At 37.9% G+C, this 23977-nt stretch overlaps 1 protein-coding gene across 19 annotated transcripts in view; it reads right to left on the bottom strand.

The window, feature by feature from the left end:
• Window positions 1–23977, bottom strand: part of Scel (sciellin) — a 96327-nt gene that overhangs the window by 42887 nt on the left and 29463 nt on the right. For all 19 annotated transcript variants that reach the window (XM_021258648.2, XM_021258652.2, XM_087192962.1 and 16 more), the window contains 5 exons: window positions 23752–23832; window positions 21159–21224; window positions 8720–8800; window positions 4204–4263; window positions 588–632 (listed from right to left, as the gene is read on the bottom strand). In XM_021258648.2, the coding sequence (XP_021114307.1) occupies window positions 588–632; window positions 4204–4263; window positions 8720–8800; window positions 21159–21224; window positions 23752–23832 (333 nt within the window). The remainder of the gene's footprint in view (window positions 1–587; window positions 633–4203; window positions 4264–8719; window positions 8801–21158; window positions 21225–23751; window positions 23833–23977) is intronic.

Genomic DNA, 23977 nt, shown 5'->3' with positions numbered 1-23977 from the left:
TAGTTCACTTGACATTTTCTTTATTTTCTCCTTCTTTTTTGGTTCCCACCAGTTTATTTGGTTAGCATACTTAGTGCTCACTTCGGCAGCACATACACTAAAATTGGTTAGCATATTTCATAACAGAGATAACTAAAACTATACATATCCTTTCTGTCTCCATTTGTTTTTCTTTCCTAGTATTTTTTAAGCTTTACAAATCTAAATGATTCAAAATAAGGAGATAATGTTAAGTAAGATATTAGTGGGTTTTGAAATGGCTAAAGTAAAAGTATTTACTAACCAAACCAAACTGTATTATGAATGTATTAATATTTCAGGAAGAGAAATGTGGTCATTCATATAATTGCTTTAGTAAAAACATGGAGTGTAAAAATCGAAGACATTTTAATATTGATGTCTTCAGACTTTAATAACCATTCACAATAATGATGAAATGATCAGTTCTGCAAGCTTTTTATCCAAGATTTCTAATATTTTTGACTAGCCTGGTATGTGCTTTCTCATGGTCAAAGACTGAAAATATACAAGAAGTCACAATGTACAATTCAGTAATAAAACAAAAAATAGACATCTTAAAATATTACCTGTTCAAGCTTTTATTCATTTTGATGACATTGTCCAACTCTTTACTTTTGGAAGAGAGAAAAAAAATCTCACATTACTAAAAGCCTACTCAGAGTCAAAGGACAGATAAACCTTAGAATAATTCTGAGTTACTGACTATAACAGAATTGCCACTAGGCCGTGTTTATCCTTTAAGGCTGTTCTTAAATACCTGTCTCCCTTCAAAGAAGCCTTCTCTATTGCTCCAAATGAACAGACTCCACTACATTGTTGGAACCTTTGTAGCATTTCAGATTTTTTTGCATATCCTTTATGGACTTGCATTAACTACACTTTGTAGTGTAGCAGTTGGCTCATGTTCATGCTCCTGTCCCAATTTTGAATTGTATTTTACATTGCATCCTCTTCAGTCTTTAAGTAGATGCTTAATAGTAATTTAACTAAGTCAACAAATATAGACATATTGACCAATAATAGATTATATCTTTGCATGGTGTACTTGCACATAAAGTAGCTATTGGAATGTGCTTGCTCATCTCTAAGTCTGGATTCTTGAATTCTACTACCATCTCATTCCAGATCAGCTAAATGTGCTAGTCTATTTCCATATTGGAGAACTACAAGAGCCATTTCTGGTTGCTTTTTTGGGAGCAGCCTATTTAAGCTAAGTGTCTGAATTCAGAGATTTCCCTTAGACACATGGGCTCAGCTCTCTCCCGAGCAGGCGCCCTTGGGGAGGTAGACTCTCCCTGAGATTGCTCTTAGTTGCTCATGTTCACTCCTCCTCAGTGTCTTCTGCCCTACTATTCTCTCCCACTTCCTCTCCCCTCACATTCCTCTCGCCTTCTCACTTAGTCTTTTCATTCACAAATCTTGGTTCTTTTTGCTGCTCTAGGATTACACATTTTCCAACATTTCTCAAGTCATCTTGAGTGTTGATCAGCAGGCCGTGAGATGTGGACACTCAGTGAAGACACACTGAGGCACCAGAATCAGAGACACCTTCATTCCAATCTGGGATTCGCCATTTATTCATTAGTGACCCTAGATGAGTTGCTCTCAGTTTTCCATCTGTAAAATGGGAATGCTAATCATACTCATCTCAGAAGAAAACTGGTAAGTTAATGAACATGTGGTACTTGGTACGGTTCCTGTCAAATCATAAATTCTCAATTAATTTTGGCCATTTTAATAAATAGAACCCTGTAAATACTGAATGTTTAATTTAATAAATATTTGCTATATTAATTTTAATTGAATTTAGAGATATGGAAACATATTATCCTTAGCAATGTATAGTGGCTGAGTCACTTATATGCAACATAACATCATCAGAATAGTTGTCCTGGGCAGTCTTCTTAGAGATCCTAGAAATATGTAAACAGCCATCACACAGGTGAATTTTCTTCAGTAATCTTACATACTCCATAATAGGGTTGAAGGCTGAGAATAAATAGTGAAATACAAACTTGCTATCCCTGACCAAAAAAAAAAAATTGACTAATGTTCTACCTTTATAAGGGACAAACACTACCCATTCCCCTGACCTAGTGATCTGTTGTTTGTTACTTGAAGTTCTACCTACAACTCTGTACCCAGAGAGAAAGAAAAAACCTAAGACTTCTGTAAAGTTTAGCCCCAGACTATTCTGACTGGCATGAGCCACAATAATGAGGTTCCCGGGACCTGGGATTGTTCGTGTTTATCACCAGAAAATTAGCAAAAGTCATGAGAACACACTCTGTGGCAAACTAAATAAAATGGAGACTGCATTCTAAATAAAGAACTTGGGCTTTCAAAATGACTGTAAATTGATAAGAAGCTTGGATATTAAGTTCCACCACTGCATTTGCAACACATTTAATACTCTTAATCAGATTATCAGTAACATTCTATTCCACAAAGAGCAATTTGAATAAATAAAGCCATTCCTATTCCTAATGGACATCATAGTACATTATCCCTGGTCCAGCAACTTCTCTCTGTGATGAATGTATGCAGTTGTGAAATTTGTGCATTGTGGTTAGGGAGTGGGGACAGACAGGAAAGTCAAGCCAACTGCTGTTGTCATTGTTTTTGGTTTATGCCAAACCATCATTTCCCTTAAGCATCATTCATCTCTCCCTCAAACATTCTAATCATCCACCAGAAAGCTGTTCAGTTCCTGCTGAAAACAAAGTATCACCTTAAACAAAAGTAAATTAATAAAATTAGAGCTCTAGGAACTTAGAGGAGAGAGAAATGGAAATGAAATGCTAATAATACTTTCTAGTCTCCTTCTGCATGCAGAGCTCCTATTGGCTTATGAATTTTCACAGAAAAGCCAAGGGACCCTTTGTTTCTTTTTTTTCCATTATTTTGACTGAGACAACAATCTCTAGCAATAATCTTATCATTACCAAACTACATTAAACACAGAAAAAACACTGCTGGTTTTGGATTTAAACCATAGAGTATTTATCTTCAAGGCTTTCTCACTGCTCATCAGGATTTTACCACAATCTACAATATAAATGCCTCATTTGGACAAGGCAGCATGTCAGACACTGCAAATGACATTGGTGAATAAGAAAAGATATCTGCCCCGAAGATTATGAGGATAGGGAAGATGACACATTTGCACAAATAGCATGAAACAAAAGCAGACATGATTAAGCATTTTAAAATATAAACTGTGGGGCTCTGATCACTTTGATAGGCAAAATTCACATCTCACTGGACCACTCAGGGAAGATTTCACAGAGGAGGTGATATTTGATTGCATCTTGGAAAATGGTAGGACCTGGATGGACTGACATAGCAGCCTTGAGGCTGGAAAAGATTGCCACGTGGATGGAACAGCATAAACAAAGGCAGAGTATCTAGTAACCATAGAAAAAAGTAAAGTAATCTCATTTTTAATGTAGAATAAATACATGTGGTCAGAATTAACTGGAACATTAGGCTGAAGCCAAGTTAGCAAAGGGCTTGAATGAGATTATGTGTAATGGAGTGGAAATCCACAGAAAAAAAACTGTGGCATTTCTGGATAGAAATGACTTAGAGGAAGGAAAGGCTGAAGGAGTATTAGAAAATCTGATAGCTGCTATAATCACCTACATGGGAATCAATGCAGGTTTGAGCTGGAGTGAGGTGACCTGTGCATGACAGACATCTTAGACATGTAGTTCACTTGTGCCACATAGTCGGGGAGGGGATGAAAGAGCCAAGAATAATCCCAGAATTCTGAGCCCGCAGGAATCAAACAATGAAGTCTGGAAATAGCATTTTTGGGGGAAGGAAGTTGAACATGGCCTAAGACATCCTAAATGAGGGTTTGGGGAAGACAGCTAAGGAGAGGCCTGGGCCAGCAGCACAAATGCAGGACTGAGATCTGGAATGAGGTTAGACAGTTGAGGTCCCCGGGATGAGTAAAATCGCCAGAAGAAAAAGGAGAGAAAGAATGTCCATAAATGTCAGTTCCATCTATTATTCAAGGATACCTATGCAGAGACAATGATACTTTCTTCTTCTAAATTATAGGTAATAAATAGCATTGGGGATTTGTTCATATTTGGGACTCTTAAAGGTATCAGGTAGACATTTTTGAAACACACAGAGAAGGAAAAATCAAGGTCACAAGCTTTGAGATCTCACCCCTTGTCAGTTTCCTGAAGTGATGTTGTCACCTTGACAATGCCATCAAGATCCTGAGTCCTTCAAACAATGGAAAAAAGAGATAAGTCAACAGACAACAGAGTTAGTTTTGAAGTAGCTTTGATTTCTCATTTGTTTCTAATGAAGAAAGTGACAGTTAATGTGTTCTTCATGAATTATTGAGTTTGGTAGAATAACAAAATGATTCTATCCTACTGGCTCATGGCACACACAGGCACGTGCATCCCCCATTGACACAAACACATGTGGGAAAACACACATGCAACCTACTCTTTGTCATGCAGCCTGGGGGCTAGCTCTGCCATCTAGTGCTCACTGAAATAACTACATTTTCTCCTAAAGATTATTATCAGTGGCTCCCACATTCCAAACTTAAAACCTGGAAAAGAAAATTCACTAATTGTACCGGTAAACACGGAAGCAAGTTCAGTAGTTTTTTTTCCAGATTCAAGGACAATTAAGCCTCAAGGACAATTAAGCCACAAGGACAGACAATTAGTCCCTCAAATGGTGTGAAAATATCTGTCTTCTCAAGATTCCAAGGGAAAAAGAAGTACATTTTAAACTATGGGCTAGGTGGAAACACCTGAGACATAAAGGGCTTAGACTCATGCTGATCCCCCTAGACTATGAAAAGGAATAATTAAGAAAATTCACATAGGTTCCCTTGTAATTAAGACATGTTTTTTACAAATGTTTCATAGAAGGTTAATAGAGTTCCATGAAGACAGAATTTTGTCATCAAGTTTGGCAAATGTAACCTACTTTTGGTGCATCAGAATACATATGAGCATGCCAAAGATTGTGAGAAGTCTTACTGCAAAGGACACTATTTAATTGTCTTTCCTAAACATACTATTAAACCATTGATTTCAAGTAAAATCTTTCTTTTACAGTACACACATTGACATCATGTGGTACGTGGGGCAGTTTGGAAAATGTTTAATTTCCCCTTGAAATTTAATTTCCCCTGCAAAAGCAAGGTATATCCATGTGGTGTGTGTTTCCAACCTGAATTCTTCTGAGAATGAAAGTGAATAATGCCCAAAAAAAGTGTGTAAATTTTGAACTTCAAAAAATTTCTCAGTTAAAATACTTGCCTGCAAGGAATTGTATCAAGAATCAATAATCGAGATTATATCAAAATTAAAATCTACATAACAAAGAAAACCACCAAAAAAAGTGAAAAAACAACCTACAGCATGGGAAAACAATTTTTCCAGGTATTCCTTAGACAAAGGACTAATATCTAGAATATACAATGAACTAAAAAAATTAGATCTCCCAAAATGAAAGACCCAATCAAAAAATGGATAACTTAAATGAATAGACATTTGTCAAAAAAAGTACAAATGGCCAATAAATACATTTAAAAATGTTCAACATCACTGGCCATTAAATTAAAACAATGCTGAGATTCCATCTTACTCTGAAAAGAATGGCTATTATCAAGACTTCAAATAATAACAAATGCTGGAGAGGCTGCTGGCAGAAAGGAAATCTTTTATATTGTTGGTAGGCATGTAAACTAGCATAACCACTATGGAAATCAGTATGGAGATTCCTCAAAAAAGCTAAAACTAGAAATTCTAACACAGCTATTCCCCTTCCAGGTATCTTCCTGAAAACAGTTAAAGACATGATATTATAGTGATACATGTATACCCATATGTATAGCAGCATAACTCATAATAGCTAAATCTTGGAAACAGCCTCTATATCCATAAACAGATGAATAGACAAAGCTGTGGTATTTGTATGCAATGGAGTATGTACTACTCTGCTAGAAATAAAGATAAACTTGAGCCATTTGCAGGAAAACTGAACTAGATAGGATACATAAGACAACAGGTATAAATCAGAACTGACATCGAGAGAACACACACTTGGCAAATGTCAATTTACCCAGAGAAATAAAGACAATTTGTAAGCCTGTCCCTGATGCTGGACATGACTTTCTACAGCTAATACTAGGCAAAGCTGCTGTGGCACAAGTCCAACTCAATGACTATATTTCCACTTCTTCACTTATCCACTCACACCAACTGTGTCATAGAGCTTGGGGCAAGTGCTGGGAATTAAGAGGTGAACATACTTTCCTTCCTGCAAGGGTTTTAGTCTTATTCTGTTACCATGTTCAGACAATTTTGGTTGTTTTCTTAATGCAAAGATTAGGATAAAAATACAAGGAACAAAATTCTGTAAGTACCTATTAAAGAATTTATTACTCAGTATGTTGAAGTAAGCTGAAAAATTAATCTTTTCTATTTATTGTTTTGTACTTTCAAAGTGTTCTAATGAAGCATACTTTATCATTGCTATAATTATATCCATATAGATATAACTAATTGTACCTTTTATTTCTTTCAGTAGATCTGTTGTTTAGGTGGCTTTATCTGCCTATAATTTTAAAGATAATGTCTGCTAGGTAAGAAAAGGCTTCTCTGTTAAATTCAAATTTATAAGGAGACACATATTCAAAAAAGATTGACATGTATTGAAAACACAACTATTTGACATAACTTTTCCTGAGTTCTTTGGGTTGGCTAAAACTCAACTATGTTGCATTTGAAAATCTAAAGAATCCAATGTAATAATTTTATAATTTCATATATTTCTAAATTACAGGCTGTATCTGTACATATCTTTTCCACATATTTTTATGTTTATTTGTTTGGTCTCCTTTCATCAGAGCATTTTCATACTTATCTCTATTAGATAATAAGATAATATTTGAAAACATCAACAATCTTCTTGTTATTAGCCATTAAAGGGATGATGTTTCTCTTAAGGATTTATTCAATTTAAGTACCATCAAAAACTCTATCTTTCATATACACCTACCACATTGAAAATAGCCATATTAGCATTAAATTTGATGATGCTAGGTTCTGTTGCAATGTAAAATACTTCTTCTTAGTACCTGGTTGACCTACTTATACGTTCCTGCTTGTTCGCAAGCTATTTTTTGTTCTCCTGAGGATGTGTGTTAATTACATAGGAAACACTTCCCTTTCATATGCTTTCATTAAAATCATTTTGCTGTGATTAAAGTAATCAGGGTTTAAAAAACATGAAAGTAAACCCAATTTTATTTTTTAGATGACTGGTGAAGAAAAAAATTAGAGTGGTAAAAGCAGACTAAACCAATTCCTGTGAAATTTAGCTTCTTTTGAAGCTAAACAAGCTGACTGTGTTAGCGTCATTGATTTTAGATTAGAATTTTGGAGGTAGAAGGATAATTTATTTTAGCTCTTTAAGAACTCCTGTTCAAATTGAAATTTAATTGTTCAATGTTATAAGAGTAAAGGAAAAATCGGGTAAAATAAAAAACTTGAGGAGTTATTTTTTATGGGATAATTATAATCATTGTACAAATGAAAAGCCATAAATCTAGTATGTATTATTAATGAGTTCAGTGAAGACATATTCTCTTGACTCAATTAAAATAACTACGCTCTCATCCAAGAATAAATTTCCAAATATCCTGTGAAGTTTCACTGAACAGAAGTTTAGTTTTACCCCAACAGTATGAACACCTACTGCTCCATAGCCCTGCTTCACAGTCAGCATTTTCTAGCTGGTTACCTTCTTCCTAAAGAACAGTTCTGTCATTGTGACTTATTCAAGAACAGTTCTACAATTGTGTCTTACATGGTGTCAAAAAAAACCCACCATCAAGAAGCACAAGTACAAAAGACTCAAAGCCAGGCAATCAAGCAAATCTAATGTATTCAGTCTTTACTGAGATACCATTTTTCAATCTCACGGTAATAATGGAAATGTGGAAGTTACATCTTTCAAAATGGTTCAAGATTATTAAACAGTTTAACAGGAACACATGGGAAGATTTTCAGGTCTCTGAGTTGGTGTCTAAGTATGAATGATAGAGTGGCAGAGATTTAAAGTGGAAAAGCAAGACTGTCTTGATTCTGAGACAAGTTAACTAGAAAATTGTTCAAAATTTGAAATAAATTGAAAATTGCTTAGCTAAAAATATTAAAGAACAACCCAATTTTTCTGACATAATGAGGATCCAGGCGGTAACAGAAAGTTTTAAGAATATCTTTCATCAGAAATGTAGCTCTTAATGATACATTAATTTAACCAGGAGTAAATACAAATCATATATATTTAATATGCATTTATTTACATTGTAGATATATAAAATATATATGCCCAATACACACATATTTATATGTATACATTCAAAGTTAATATGTAAGAGGCCTGAGACCAAATACTTCTTGCATGACTATTATTCATTTATATCTTAAAGATGTGTTTTCATAAGATAATAGGCATCAGTATTCAAAAGCAAACAGAAATACACAGGTGTGCTCACAGATAACATAGAAAAAGCTCTATGAATGCCTCACTAGTAAATGTGCACCCAAAACATACCCATGCTTTGCACAAAGCAGGTAACTATTTCTTTTTTCTCATTTTCCTTAAACTTAATTTTTGCAACAAAGCCTGCAGTGTTAGGTCTTACCTATTCTCTTTTCTCGGTGGTTTAGGAGAAGAAATAGGAGAACTCGGCTTTGGTGGTATTGGAGGATGAACAGCTGGGTCCCTTTAAAACAGAAAAAGCAGTACATTTCACCATGGAAACATAGTGGATTTTAGCATCTGTTAACCAAATTCATCTATTGCCTACATGGAAATATCTCTTATTTCTTAAAATCCCCATGTGTAAGGGATCTGAATTGTCAGAATTCATTGCACATGAACTTCAAAATGTCAAATGTTTAAAATATGGATATTTTAAAAGTCCATTCAATTAGATTTTTGGAAATTCTATCCTCTTTAACTATAGTTTGAACCATGGTATGTTCTTTTAATAGCATAATATTTTGCTGTATGTTTAGCTCAAATCATGGCACTTTGATTCAGCAGCACATGAGCACAGAAAATGGTTCTTGGACATTAATGTATCAGCTTCTTTAGGAATTATGTCAGCTATCAGACAGCTATGAAAACAGCAAGAGAGGTTTTCAATTTCACAGACCTCAAGGAAAACTTGATTTGAAGCTTTTAACTAAATCTGACTTAAACACTGTTAGCACAGGTCAGTCTGATGCTAGCAAAGTATAAAGCACAGCCAGCCTAAACTTTCCACCAACATAGTCTCACTTAGTCTGCTTTACTTACCGAGGAACTGGAGATGGGCAATTTTGTGCCTATATGGGATGGTGCCAGCACCTTACCAAGGGCATTTTGCCACCAACTCACCCTGCCTCCCACAGCCACCACCATTTCAATGGTTCTCTATTGTCCCCAAGATAACTCTGCACCTAGTAGGAGCACTCAGGTGACCAGGACTCCACAGTTCCTTGTAGCCTCTGTAGTTCACTAGGCGGTGTGTCCGCTAGAGTCAGGCTGCCCGCATTGCTAGCTATGTGACAATGGTGAACCTGATTTTGTTTCTTGGTCTGTAATAATCTTTCTGATAGGATTGTCGGGGTATTTTCAGGACTGACTAAGACCATGGCTTTTTCAACAAATACTTTTTGGTAGCTTTCTATATGCAGCACACTCTGTGAGGTAGATAATATTCTGTTCTCAAAAGGCTTCCAATGTACAAATGAGTGTGTGTTACAGGGAGAAAAGTGCTATGTAGAAAAATAAAACAGAGTAAGGAGATAGAATAATGGAGGACATATATTATTTTGAGTGGCTTGGGGAGACCTCTCTATAAGGTGAAATTTGAACTGAGATCTGCAGGAAGTAAGAGAGTGATTCCTGAGGCTACCGGAGGAAGAAGATATTAACTATGGGACTATGGGTGCCATGATCCTACAGGTGGTATTTGACACTTGAGGCTGGATGAGATTCCCAAGAAAGTACGTGTAAGCAGAGATGAAAGAGGGCCAAAGGTTGGGTCCCCAGATCCTGCAGTATTTCAAGGTCAAGAATATGAGAAAGAAATAGCAAAAGAGTCTAAGGAGGAGTGGCCAGGGAGAAAAGAAGAGAAAGAGGAAGACTTGGTATACTGGAAGCCAATTGAGAACAATGCTTTAAGGAGGGAGTAGTTGGCCTCCTCCTGAGAGACCAAATTAAACAAGGAAGAGGAAATTAGCATGATTTGGGCCACATAATGGTCACTGGTAATCTTGATAAGAGCAGTTTCCATGGAAAATGTGAAAGGAAAATTAGAGGAGTGGGTTTAGGGGAAAATAGGGAACAATGAAGTAGAGGCCTATAGCAGATGTTTTGCAGTGAAGAGGGAAGAGAGACTTGGTGGGTCAAGGAAAGTCAATGCTACAAGTAAATCTGATGACTGGCGTGATCCAGTGAAACACAAGGCGGGAAAGTGGTAAGGAATTGCTAGATGGGTGGCCCTGAGAAATGGGGGAACCCAACGCACAAGTCAGGAGTAGAGTAACAACATGAAGAATAGGATCACAGAAAGGAGAAATAGGATAGTGCCAACCTGCTTATGCCAGAGTCATGTTGATGAAATGTTAAATTTATTCCACGATAGAACATCCCAGGCCTCGAAGAGGAGGGTAAGTACTGACCGGGTAGACCTGAAAGGTTGGATAAAGGAAAGGAGATCAGAGATGGTTTGGGGGTGCTCAGGAAATAAAGGTGATGTAAGGTTGTGAAGGCCAAGAAAAATCAGAGACAGTCCAAGTGAGGTGTTTCCACCCTGTTGGGCAAGGGTGGGCAATGACACGCTGACTTCAACTCAGCCCCAGGAGCATTCATTGGGATCTCTGCAATGTCAACCGCAGATGACGGTCCCAAGCTGGGAGATGAGGGAGGGGGGATGAGAGAAGTCATTCATGTCATGCCAGGAGCACAATGCCATCCAAGCAGGGGGATTAAAATGCAAGAGTCAGGCAGGAAGCTGTGGCCTGGAATGTTTTGGAGACAAGGAAACAAGGGACACTTATTGGAATGATCCTGATTGAATTCTGCTTTGGGACGAAACATTTAAGCTTGGGGAAAATGACCCAGCTCTCCCCTGTTCCCTTCCCTATATCTCACAAGGCTGAGGCCTTGGCAAGATCTGTGCTGGCACAGTATTGTCTGTGATTGTTAAGAACAGTTTTGAGAAATAAAAAGGCAGCATGCAAACGAAACATGTGAAAATGTGCAGATTGCAGCCAAAGGCCAGAGCTAAAAGAAATAACTCCATAAAAAAGGCAGTTTATGTTATTTCGTTTTCACAAACTGCTACAAAGATCACTTCTTTTCATCATAGCTTTTTTTGGATTGCATCCTTGACTCTGTGACTTTGTGAACTCCGTGAACTTTTCTATTATTATAGCACAAGTCTATAATTATTCCACCAAGAATAATTGACCCTCATCTTTAATTGTGAGTTTTGTTTTCACTTTTTACTGGGCTTAGCCTTCAAATTCCACAAATAATTTTTATTCCAACAATGGCAAGGCAGGTGGAATTTACACTGGTTGGGTATCAGTATCTTGTCAGCTTTCCCAGGCTCTCATATACATTACTTTATTCAATCTACCCATATAACCTATGGGGTATGTGTTGTTTTTCATTATTTTCATCAAGGCTCAGAAAGTTGGGTAACTTGCCCTAGATCCCACTTTCAGTAGGTGGCTCAGCCATGGTGTCACCCCAGTTTTTTTTTTTCTGATGTCAAATTCTGTGATTTTTCTCTATGTCATACTGTATCTAACCAACACTCTACTAAGTATTTTAAATGAAGATCTATTTTGCTCTGAAACTCTTCCTTGCCCAAAATAAGGAAGCATCAGTTCAATGAGCTTTTATTCCTTAGCAGCCCCAATTATAATGTCAGGGCAGACAGCAGTGTACAGGCAAAACTGGACATTTATGTGCTAAAAAAGGTGTAGTGCATGCTTTCAAGGAGCTTATAAAATGCAAGGCCATGTTCAAAAGAATGGTCACTGTGATGATGTCTCACTTTCTAGCAGTCAGAGGCCATTTCAATAAGCACAGTAACAGAGCATACACTGAATTCGAATTCCAGAGACATAGATCCAGACTTAGCTTTGCCACCAATATTCTGTTTGACCCTAGAAAGGGCACTGATTCTCTCTGAACCTCTGTTTCTTTATCTATAAAAGAAAGACATTACTCCAGATCTTTAAATGAAAACCACTATCTGGCCAAGAAAGGGAAGAGTTATTACAAAGAATCCTTAATTCCACAAGACTCTGAGCACTTGCTATAGACTAAATACCTTGACAGTCATGTCCTGTACTTTGCAAATGTACCTAGATGCTGCTGAGGTTTAAACAATTTTAAATTCAGGTTGGATCTAGAAGAACATAAATTGGTTCTGTGGTTCTGATGTGGTTTGTCCCCTGAAGGTTCATGCGTTGGAGCCTTGCTCCCCAACATAGTGGAGCCTTTGAGAGGCAGGGCCTGGTGGGACGTGGTTAGGTCACTGGGTGTGCTGGCTTTGAAAGGGATTCACCATGTGGTTCTTGGAGGACCCCAGTTAGTTCCCACAAGAGTTCGTTGTTGTAAGAGAGTGGGTGAGCTTATACCCTGAATCCTCCCAGGCTTGCACCCTTGAATCTCACAAGCACTCTCACCATAATGGTTCTCACGAGAGGCTGAACAAATGAGACTGCTTGGTCTTGAAACTCCAGCCTCCAAAACTGTGAGTTAAATAAACCTCTTTTCTTTTTAAGTATGCAGTTTTGGACATTTTGTTATAGCAACAGAAACTCCTGATACAGAACAGACACAAAGAGATACAACTTTTTAAATCTTGTTTAAGTCATAGCAGCTTTTGGACCTTAGATTTTTCTCAAAGACATATAGTAGGAACAGTCCTACTATTTTATTGGAGCTGAAAAACTTTTAGCATTAAAAAGGAATCTATTCAAAATAGATCATAGACCTATTTTTAAAAATAACACTACAAAACATTTATAACAAAAGATAGAAGAAAATCTTTATGACCATTGATTAGGCCAAGAGTTATTTAATATGACATGAAAAGCATAATTCATTTAGAAAAACTTGAAAAATAGGATTTTTCCAATTAAAACAATTTTCACTCTAAGAAATAAATTCTTAAGAGAAAATACAAGTTTCAGGCTTGAAAAGAAATTTGTACATCACATATCTAACAAAGGACTTATAAACAGACACACTGTAAGAAAAACTCTCAAAACTCAATAATTAGTAAGGAAAACAGCAAAAAAAAATAGGCAAAAGATTTGAACAGGAACTTCACCAGAGAAGATGTATACAAGAAAAATAAATGTATGAGAAAAGGCACAATACTATGTCTCTGGGAAAACGCAAATTAAAACCAGAATGAGATAAACTATACACCAATTAAAATGGCTAACATAATTTTTAAATTGAAGATACTAAGCGATGTTAAAGAAGCATAGCAATTAAAACTCTCATACATTACCAGTGGTGATAAAGCATGATACTGCCACTTTGAAAACAGTTTGGCAGTACTTCATGAAGTTAAACATACATTTACCATAAGACCTAGTGATTTCACTTGTAGGCATTTGCTCCAGAGAAATAGGTACATAAACTTACATAAAACCCTGTATGTGAACATTTAAAGCATGGCTGGAAACTACTTAAATGTCCTTCTATAGGATGTACTATGTTCATCCTTACAATGGAATACTATATAGCAATCAAAAGAAGAAACTATTGCTATACACAACAGCACAGTATACATTATGTAGATTCAAAAAGCTATACATTGTGACACTCTACCAATAACTAAGAGGAAAAAGAGTGATGAAAGGACAAAGAGGTGCCTGCCTATTTGCTGAGTACAGGACAGTCCTAAGAAAAATGTTGGTTCTTACTCTACCTCCTACTCCCCTTACCCCTACCCTCACGCTATGGCCAGTGTAGCCCTGGCACCTGCAGAACAGCACAGCCAGGCCTCCCTGCATCTGCTCCAAAGCCATCTTCCCCTGCTGCCACACAGTGAAAACCTCCACTTCCCATTGTGCTCCAGTTCTGCCAGGCGTAGCAGGAAAGAAACCTGACTTCCGTAACTGACACGGGTTTGAAGGACCAGAGACAGCCCCTTCAATTGTCTGAGTTTTTGTTTTGTTTTGTTTTGGTTTTTTTATCAACTGTCTGAGTTTTTATGCTTTTAATTGAGGCAAAATATAAAATCCCTAGTGGATAGAACTTAGACTATATGAAACAGTGAAATCAGTTTTTTCTTAATCACACTGCTTTTGATGGTCAGGGCCAGGTAAGTGACTGACCCTCGGTATCCTGACTCCTCTTCTTTCTCACCTCTGCCTTTGAACCTGAGCTTCCCTGCTCCACCACTGGAAGGAGTGCCCTGAGCAGAGGCAGAGGCATCTGGGCTCCAGGAGGGAGGGGAGGTGGGACTCTGGTTTGGGCACAGAAAGGGTGTTGTTCATTTTTTGTTGTTTGAATTATGCATTACTTAAAACTGGTGTTAGGCGACCAGGGATTATCTAGGTTATCCCTACAGGACTGAGAAAAAGCAAGCCATTGGTAAGGTTAAGACCCTCATTTACACATTCTGAATTAGCATTCTCTTCATTTTACTCAAGCAACACTTTCTTAAAATAATAAACCTTAATTTAGGTTAATACTTTTACTATGTTTAGAAGAGGTAATTTAGGCATTCAGATATGAATTTTAAATCACTGTACTTTGATGTTTCAATGAATGTTAGAGAATCTTAATTTTTACAATGGATTCTAGTTAGTAGAAAGACTTGTTTTGATAAAGATGAAATCTGTTGTTTTTACACAGCTTGACATCAAACTCTGTAGAGGATTTAGTAAAGACAGAGTTAAAAATGTTGCAACATAATTACAAAGGTTACATTTTGCCATTTATAGTTACAGACAGAAAAATGTAACTATAGTGCAAGGTTGCCATGGCAATACCCTTCTCAATCAAGATTTTTTTGCCTCTAACTCTACCAATCAGCTAACTAGAAGTGAAAACCACTGAAGGAGAAGTGGTTGAAATAAAAAGACAAGAAATAATAATGATATGTAAGAAACATCTAAGTATATGGTGACATTCCTAGGTGCATATCCGGTGTTTTAATTCTATCAGACATTATTCATTCTTTTCTGTTTTTGAAAACAATTCCAGAAAAAAAAAAAAACATTGGTTTTGTTGGTGGTGCTAGTAGAGGTGGTGGCTCCTAAATCAGTATTCTGGGTAACATTCATGACCATTCATGGTGTCTGTTAAACAAACACTATTAATGTGGCTTCAGAGAGTTTCTTAAATGAACCTTACACAGTACTTAATACTGAAACTTCAAGTCACCTAAATACATAGTTACAGGCATTTGAATTTACCCAGATTTAATAGTGGGTTCAGAAGGCAGAAGTTACTTCAATGTCAGCTCTCTAATTCCACTTTTTCACATTTCACTTTTCCTGGGTGGCACCTGTTATCTACTCTATCACTGGCCCAAGCCTGACAAGTTTTACTTTTTTAAAAGGCTCAGGGATGATAAGAAAGAGTTTGAAAAATCAAGATACACACCAGTCACTGCTGGCAAATTGCTTTGTGTTAGGCTTCCTGTCACTTTTTACGACAAAAGAAGTGGGAAAGGGAAATAAATCACTGGCTGCGACCTTTAAATAATGTTCTACATTTACAATTCATATATAAACACAGACATAGATATATTGGACAACCTCTAGCACAGGGTTCAAATTGCATAACAGGACAGCACTGACTCTTGAAATAGAAACATGATACCCTGAAAAGATACCTAAGCTCACAAATTGATAATGCCTTTTCTTAAAAGCCATTTTGAAACATGAAATCTGATTTGGAATTAATGGATTTCCTGCTACTAAGAAACATAAGACAAAGGCTGAAGGCAGAGAATATGCCATGGATGAAAAGTCCACAGTCCTGCACACACCCCTGTGCCCATTTACAACCCTCACACCTGTGCTTTCACTATGGCTCTGCCTCCTTTCTGCAACCTTCCCCCTCTGCAACTGGCTCACATACACTCATTCTTCAGGTGCATTCCAGGCACTGTGTCTGTTGAGCCTCCAGTACCCCAAATGCATCCTCTCTTCCCTCCCTCTCCTTGCTCCCCCATACTGTGTGGGTATCGCTACCTTTGTGCTCTTTATAACCTCATGAACCCTTTCGGTCAGGGTTAGCCTTCATGTTTAGCAATCCAGGCTCAAAATGACTCCCTGGTGGACTCTGAGCTCTCTAAAATTGGAGCTGGTTCCTACACCTCTCTCTGCTCCTCGCATTCAGCAAAATATTCTTTTAACACAAAGTAAAAATCAGCAATGGGGGGGTTAATTAGTCATCATAACCTAATCACATAGAGTAAGACCCAACTACAATAAATAGGATAGCAAGTTGGGGGAAATTCACTGTCTCTCACTTGTAGACACTAAGAATATTAAAATCTATCAATAATATATACTTAGTGACAAATTTCTATGCAAAGTTTACTTGATGACACAAAAAGTTTGTAACATGATGCCATCTAGTTGAGGAGTACGCTGTAAATGTTAAGTGATGTTTCAAGGTAATGTATTATTAGTTGTCAAATGAGGATTATATTCAATAAGCTTTGTGAGGTCTCTTGACAAAGAAAACCCTTGGACTGAGAAAACTGTGTGGAGGAAGTGAGATTCACGCCAGACTTTGAAAGATGGCTCAGAGTGGCTTTGGGTTGTTGAACCCAACTCCATCTCCCTTCACCCACCGACCTCTCACTCTCAGTACAGCTCTCTGTAACCAGCTAACTGCAACAGTTATGTCTCATTTTCTCTTTCCTCCTTCTCCATCTGACACATAGACATACATCAAGTTCAGCATTCATCTTCTCATTTAATGTTTTCTTCACAGCTAACTGTGTTTTGAAAATACCAAATTTTAAATCCCTGGATTCATCTCCCAATCACAACCTCAAGCACCATCCTCTTATCTGAGCACATTGCATACCCTCTTCCCCTAGGCATTTCTCCTTCCTTGAGAATCCACTCAACGAATACAACTTTTCAGTGTCCAAGACTCTTCCTGCTCACAACAAAGCACAATGGCAACTTCTGCAGATCTACTACTGTGTCCTCCCCTCTGCTCCTATTCCCTCCTAAATAGACTGATGACATCATTTTGCTTAAAGTCAAACTGGGCTTGAAAGCCTAAGTGCTGGATAATCTCTCCTTCCTCCAAATCCCACACTTCCTTCAAGACCTGTATGTGAGCCCCTGTTAGAGCCAGTCCCTACCACATCAGATCTCCCAGAGGATGCTGGTGCTCCTCTCCTGACCTCGCAGGGATATTTTGTTATGATGATTTGTGCCTCACCTTAGCCAATGTAGAGCACTATAAAGAACCCCAAGCTGCTGTGGTCAGTGTTCTCTCACATAGGAATTTCCCACCACAATGCCGTGTGACCATTAGCACCTTGCTGATCGACACTGCTGCCGAAAGTCAGAACCCAGAGCAAGAAGAGAAGAAGAACCTTGAAGCTCCAGCAGCATCAGCATTTGATGGTTGGCTGGAGGAGGAGGAAACAGCAAAGGAGACCAAGGAAGAATGACTACAGAAACTAAAGAAAATCCAGAAGAGTATGTCGAAGGATTGTTTCTCAAAAGACAATGTGAGGGGGCCGGGGATGTAGCTCAGAGGCGCAGCACCTAGTTGGGAAGCGTGAGGCCCTGAGTTCGATTCCTGATTCAAAAAAAAAACAGACAATGAGGGACACTAAGAGACTAGTAAAGTTGGGAATACTCAGCAGTGACTTTGAAAGGTCAAGAAGCCAAAGTGCTAGATCAGCAAGGAGTTATCCTTAATGATCTTTTACTTTCAAATTTTTAAAATTTATTTTTAAAATAGGGGGCTGGGGATGTAGCTCAGTGGTTCACCGCCTGCTGCGCAAGCACAAGGACCTGAGTTTGATCCCCGGTACCCAAAAAATAGATAAATAAATATAGCTATAAAGACAGATTTACACAGTCAAGATTTACCTATCCCTATAAATACACATATATAAAGATAGATGACAGATAATATCATGAGTTCCGTTGGTAAGTAAACTTGAGTCCAGGTTACATTTACCGGTAGTTGATTATAATCTAAACACGGTGCTAACTTGACTTTTCAATCCAAACGCAACTACATTTAATCTCTCCCATAATGCATTAGTCAAGAAAGGAACCAGGGAGGGCGAGGATGATCCATGGTATTAAAGGCCACAGAGTTGTCCAGGACTGGAGGGCAGGAAGCAGGCGCACTGCTGGAGTGGAGGGGGATTCTGGGAGTTTTTCTAGTGCGCTGTGGAGAGAAGAGTGTGGGAGATGCTGAAATTTCAGAGAAAGATCGGGTGGCAAAAAAAAAAGCTGGCAGAGTAAAGGACAAAAAAGAGAGTGTGAGTGTCAGTAATATGGGAAAATTCTTTTGGAGAAGATGGGAGGGCAGAGAAAGAGAGATGGATACCAGCATATTAGTGAAAGATAAAGGGAAATAAATTTAGCACTGTGCTATTAACTAGTATTAAAAACCATACTTCCCCCATTTTTATCTGGTTTTGACCTATTTTTATTTTCTTTGGGCTCTTCTGGTGACAAAGATCTTTTTTTTAAAGCCTTATTCCCTTTCAACCTGTAATAATTGCTTCTACTTTTCGGCATTTACTAAAAAGGCTATTTATCAGCCCTGAGAATGTGCAGGCATTAAAGGTAAGAAACAGAAGCTGTCCTTTGTGCTCTTCCAAAGAAAAGCACTTTAGAAATCAAAGGCATTGCTATATTGTTATTCTCTTTTTCCCTTGAAAGCTTCACATGACATTATCTCTGATCCTCAAAGAGTAGTTTAACCATTATATTAATAATCTGTGACTCTTAAAAAAGAATGGGTATCTAAACTGACCAACCAAGCCCAAAAATCTCTCTCCTCTTCTCCTTATTTCTGGCGCTATCGATTTGAGCCAGTAATCATAAATAGGAGCATTGTATCTCATTTTATATTCCATCTAAATCACATCCAGCAATGCATAAATTGCAAGGGCTTATAGCCAGGCGCTGTCAGTTCTTTGCAAACAGATCCACAAGCTCAGTGGGCACGGAAAGAATGGGATATTGGTTCATGAATGATCCTTGCATATTTTTATATGGCTGCATAACTAGTTGCTTATTATAATGACAATTTACATTAACATTACAATAATGAATGAAAGACAAAAATAAGAAGCTATTTTGGAAATAAGTAATAAATATTTCTAAGAAAAGGGCCAGTTATTGTCTATTAGGATCTTAACTGGATAGACCCTGCAATACTTATGAAAAAATTGCCATTAGCAGAACCCCTACTTCACATTTTCCCTGTTTAAGTAGCTCCATGAAAGGTATCTACAGACATTTAATACTGTCTAGGAGAAAGGGAATATTTTAACATTCTAGAAATTTTAAATTAGAAATATTTTCATCCTTAGAAGTTCATATAATTGGAAGTCATCTGTGGATGAAGTTCACACAGAAAAATTTTAATGAAAGTAGATGTAATTCCAAGTTGTAATGATTCAGTATGTTCAATAATTTTATATACATTATATATATTACAGATGCAACAATAGATGTGAATAAAAAGCATCTTCAGGGCTTCATATCTGTTGACCAACTGATGATTATTTACATCCTGATAGATCCAACAAACATTATACTAAAGGACATTTATTTCCAAATATTTTCATCACTGGGAAAGGAGTCCTTAGAAGTCTGCATAGCAGATGAAATCTTTAGAAAATGAATCAATCTAATACTAAACATGTACATAGTTTAATGGTTCTCTCTTTTCTAGTAGTTGGAAGTAAGAAAACATGGTGATGATGTTCTAGGAGTTGAGACATGAAAACATATTTTGGATAAATGAAAGCCATACCATATGAGAGACCCATTTTTCTCTCTGTGGTAGTGATGACATAGATTCTATACATTTGTAAAAGATGCTTCTTTAAAGTCTACAGCATAAGCTCTATGTCTGTTTACTGGTAAACCCCAAGATTCTAGAACACTATCTGCCTCGCAGTTATCATCGATTAAATATTTATTAAGCTGAATTGCTACTGTTACACTTTTAGGTAGATGTATCACTCTCAATGGCAACAAACAAGTACAAAACACATCTGTCACTTTATCTTCCCAAAGAGCTTGCCACCTGCATCCCTGCTTGGCCATCTGGGCTCCACCCAGCCTTGAAGCAGCTAACTGCCAGGACCCCACACTAGAACCCTTCCCTGCTGCTCACCTCTGTTCTCTCTCTGCCACTGGTAGGGGTTGAATTGTGTCCCCTCTAAATTCATACGTGGGAGTCCTAACCGCACCTCAGAATGTGAGTTTATTTGGAAATAGGGTCATTGCTGATGTCATGAGTTAAAGTTAGAATGCGGTCATACTAGAATAGGACGGAAACTGCACACTATATGACTGGTGGTCTTATAAGAAAAAGAAATTTGGACTCAGACAGACACATAGAGAGAATGCTGCATGAAGATGAAAGTAGAGATGGGAATGATACCTGTACAAACTAGGGAATGTCAAAGATTGGCCAGGAAACCACTAGCATCTGGAGAAGGGTGTGAACAGACTCTCTCACAGCCCTCAGAAGAAACTCATCCTGCTATCACCTTGATCTCAGACTTCCAGCCTCCCAGAACTGTCAGGCAATAACTTTGTTGGTTAAGCCACCTAGTATGAGACATTTTGTTACATTAACTCCAGAAAACTAATACAGTCCCAGACTTACTCCTTACTGTAGCTTTCCTGATTTCCTGCCAGAGGGACTTGTAACCTTGACCTCACTCAACACTGTGCACTGTCTTGTTCAGAGCCCAGACCTCGCAAAATTGCCTCCAATTATTCCAAAGCATCTGCAATTATATGTTGTCAATATTTGACAAGTACTTCCATCCAGTGGCACAGCAAGTACATCTGACATCTTCCCCTTACCTTCTGCTGGCTCCCATGCTCGGGGCAGTACTGTAACCCGGAGGGGGTGGTGGAAACCAAGACTGTCTGTTAAGAAATGACATCAGTTATAAATGTGGTGCTTCAAAGGCCGCTCCCACCCTCATGTCTGTCAGGAGAAGCTGGGAATAATTTGAAAGTTTAAAGGGCAATGAGATCACTTTTTTTTTTTTAGAAAGGCCTTGGAAATAAAATGAACACTATTTCATAAATAAAATACAAAGTAACTATCCAGACTCTCTCTCTTGAGTAAACTCATTTTATTTCCTTTAGCATTAAACAATATGGATATTTCTTTAGAAAGCAATCTAAAGAAACTGGAAGGGCCAGGGATTGATTTAGCTCAGTGGTTCCACTGACTGCCTCGCACGCGCAAGGTCCCGAGTTTGATCCCTGGAACAAAAATAAATAAATAAAAATAGAGAAACTGGAAAAGAATAGCAATGGTTATATCTAGGTAGCAGGTTTATGTGTGTTTATCACATTATTCTCCTGATTTTCCTGCCAACTCGAACTATTTCACAAGAAAAATAACAATCTGATCCTGTACTCAAAATGCAACTTTTTAAAAACTACATGATCGAAAACTCTGATGAGAATTTTGAAAATATAAATGAGCACCACAGCAAGTCTAACCTCACTTTTAACCTCAATTATAAAAATGCCCTCACATTACAAAGAAGTCATTTCAATTGGTAGCTATAGCTAAGGCTTTTGTGAAGACTAAGATAATGAAGACCAAAGACCAAAACTTAAAACGTGCAGAGGGTGATGTGGACTAGCGAAGGAAAGCGTGGGAGGACAGAAGCGCTGGCTTTCAATTCTTGAAGTAGGTCTGTTCCCTGCCACCAGAGGCCTGAGCTAAGACTGGGTGGGAGTCACCTGAGACTGAATTTCAGCTGAATATACGGAACAGATGCTCCCATGAGAACTCGTTGAAGTTGTATCACCTGTCACTAGACAGTGAGAGCCTTGTTGCTAGTTTCAATGGTCCTGAATAATGTCTAATCTGTCAGAAGAAACATTCTTTTTTCTTTAATCCCAAAACTTTTTATTCAGTTATTTTGTAGATCTGAGGTGGTATTTCCATGTTGTTTTGATTTGCAGCTTCTTTTTTTTTATTCATTGAGTTTATTGGTACATTTTAGGTATACAATATGAAGACATTCATCAGTGGGAATTTGTACCTTTACATTATATATCATGGTTCTTATTTTTTTTCCCCATCCCGCTGCCCTCCCATCAACCCCTATACCCCTCCCTATTTAGAAAGAATATTTGTTTCCCTTTTTTCCCTTTTCTCATATTTATTCCTTTCCCTTCTTTCCTTTCCCCTACCCCTCTTACAGGATGCATATTGAGGCCATACTATTAAGTAAAATAAATAGGATGCACATGTGTAAATTCCAAATAGTTTCTCTGGTGTGAGAAACTGAAAGTGTAAATAAGGATCAAAATGTATAATAGATAATGTGAAATAGGAAGAAAAGGTCCAAAGGGGAAGGGGAAGTCAGAGGAAATATTCTTGCAATGGGCAGGACATTTAAGTGACAGACCTTAAATTTCTCTTACAACCTTTGGAGTCTGTATGTTTGTTTGTTTGTTTTTTATATTAAGCAGCTCCTTTTTTCATATATCATTAATATAATTGTTTTTAGCAGACCAAGGGTCAAGGGGATATGAAATTTGGGTTCAAGGGAAAGGTGATTTATATTTTCTCAGATTCTGCAGATATGACCAGAATCCTGACTACAAAATAAATAAAGACAATCAATCTTCTGTCCCCAGGAGGACTACAGTGGCATCATGAAAAAGTCAGTGAGTCCATCAACAAATACTGAGCATCTACCTTACACCAGGCAAAGTCCTAGGTGCCCATAAAGAAAGAAAAGTTTTAAAGTACCAACATTTGGGCATGCCTGTATTTCATCTGTATCATGATTCCCTAGCACTATGTCCTCTGCAACATGTAAAGGTCACTTCCACCATCATGCTCTGCCTCATAAAGTTTATTCTGCCATGACAGAATGCCTAGTAAATACAGCACAAGCAGCATGAGTGAGGTCACGCAGGGGAAGCTGGGGGAAGAGGTGACAATCACACAAACACAGGTGTCCTCAGAGAGGGCCTGTGACTCTACTTGGAAATAGAATCGGCCCAGTCTACAGAGAGAGAAGTGGCTATGGGTGCAGCTGGTTTCAGGAGCATTGTGCCATGTGGCTATATGGCAATTGTTATTTCAGGGTAATTCATTCTCTGTAATAGGACCCTATAAAATATGCTACCTGAAGTAGCCCACCCTTAACATCTGAGCTCACCATCAAAAACATCACCTAGAATGTCAAAGCCCTAAAGTAACTGGAATATCTGAAAGGGAAATCAGGGAAAAGGACGGAAGTGTGAGGACAGCAGAATAGAGGCACTGGGGCCATGGAAGGAGAAGAGGAAAGAGGAAGGAGTCTCTGGACTCTGTCTGAGACCCCTGGGGGGGTGGTTCGGTTCAGGTATTAGTAAGGAAAATGAGGTGTCAGTAAGGACATCTGCATGATGTGCACACGACAAGGGGCCAGCATACCTCTTTTTCTTCAGAGGGCTGGTAGCCAGGGTGGAACTTGTGCCGTTGGTGGTGTTTGCACTCAACGAACTGGCAGGTTGCCTATTCAATGACAAGAACAACAAATCATCACAGTCCTCGAGCTGACTCATCCTCTGCATCTTGAAAAGGTCTTACAATCTGCTCATATTCTCACCTGCTATCTCCCCACCACAAAGTAGTTCAATTGAGGATGGAAAAGCAATTT

Source organism: Heterocephalus glaber, unplaced genomic scaffold (genome assembly GCF_053883595.1).
Source record: "Heterocephalus glaber isolate CG9 unplaced genomic scaffold, H.glaber_assembly_v1.0 deba00001577, whole genome shotgun sequence".
NCBI classification, from domain to species: Eukaryota; Metazoa; Chordata; class Mammalia; order Rodentia; family Bathyergidae; genus Heterocephalus; species Heterocephalus glaber.
The sequence above is the reverse complement of the archived record's forward strand: the minus strand, read 5'-3'. Positions and strand labels throughout refer to the sequence as shown.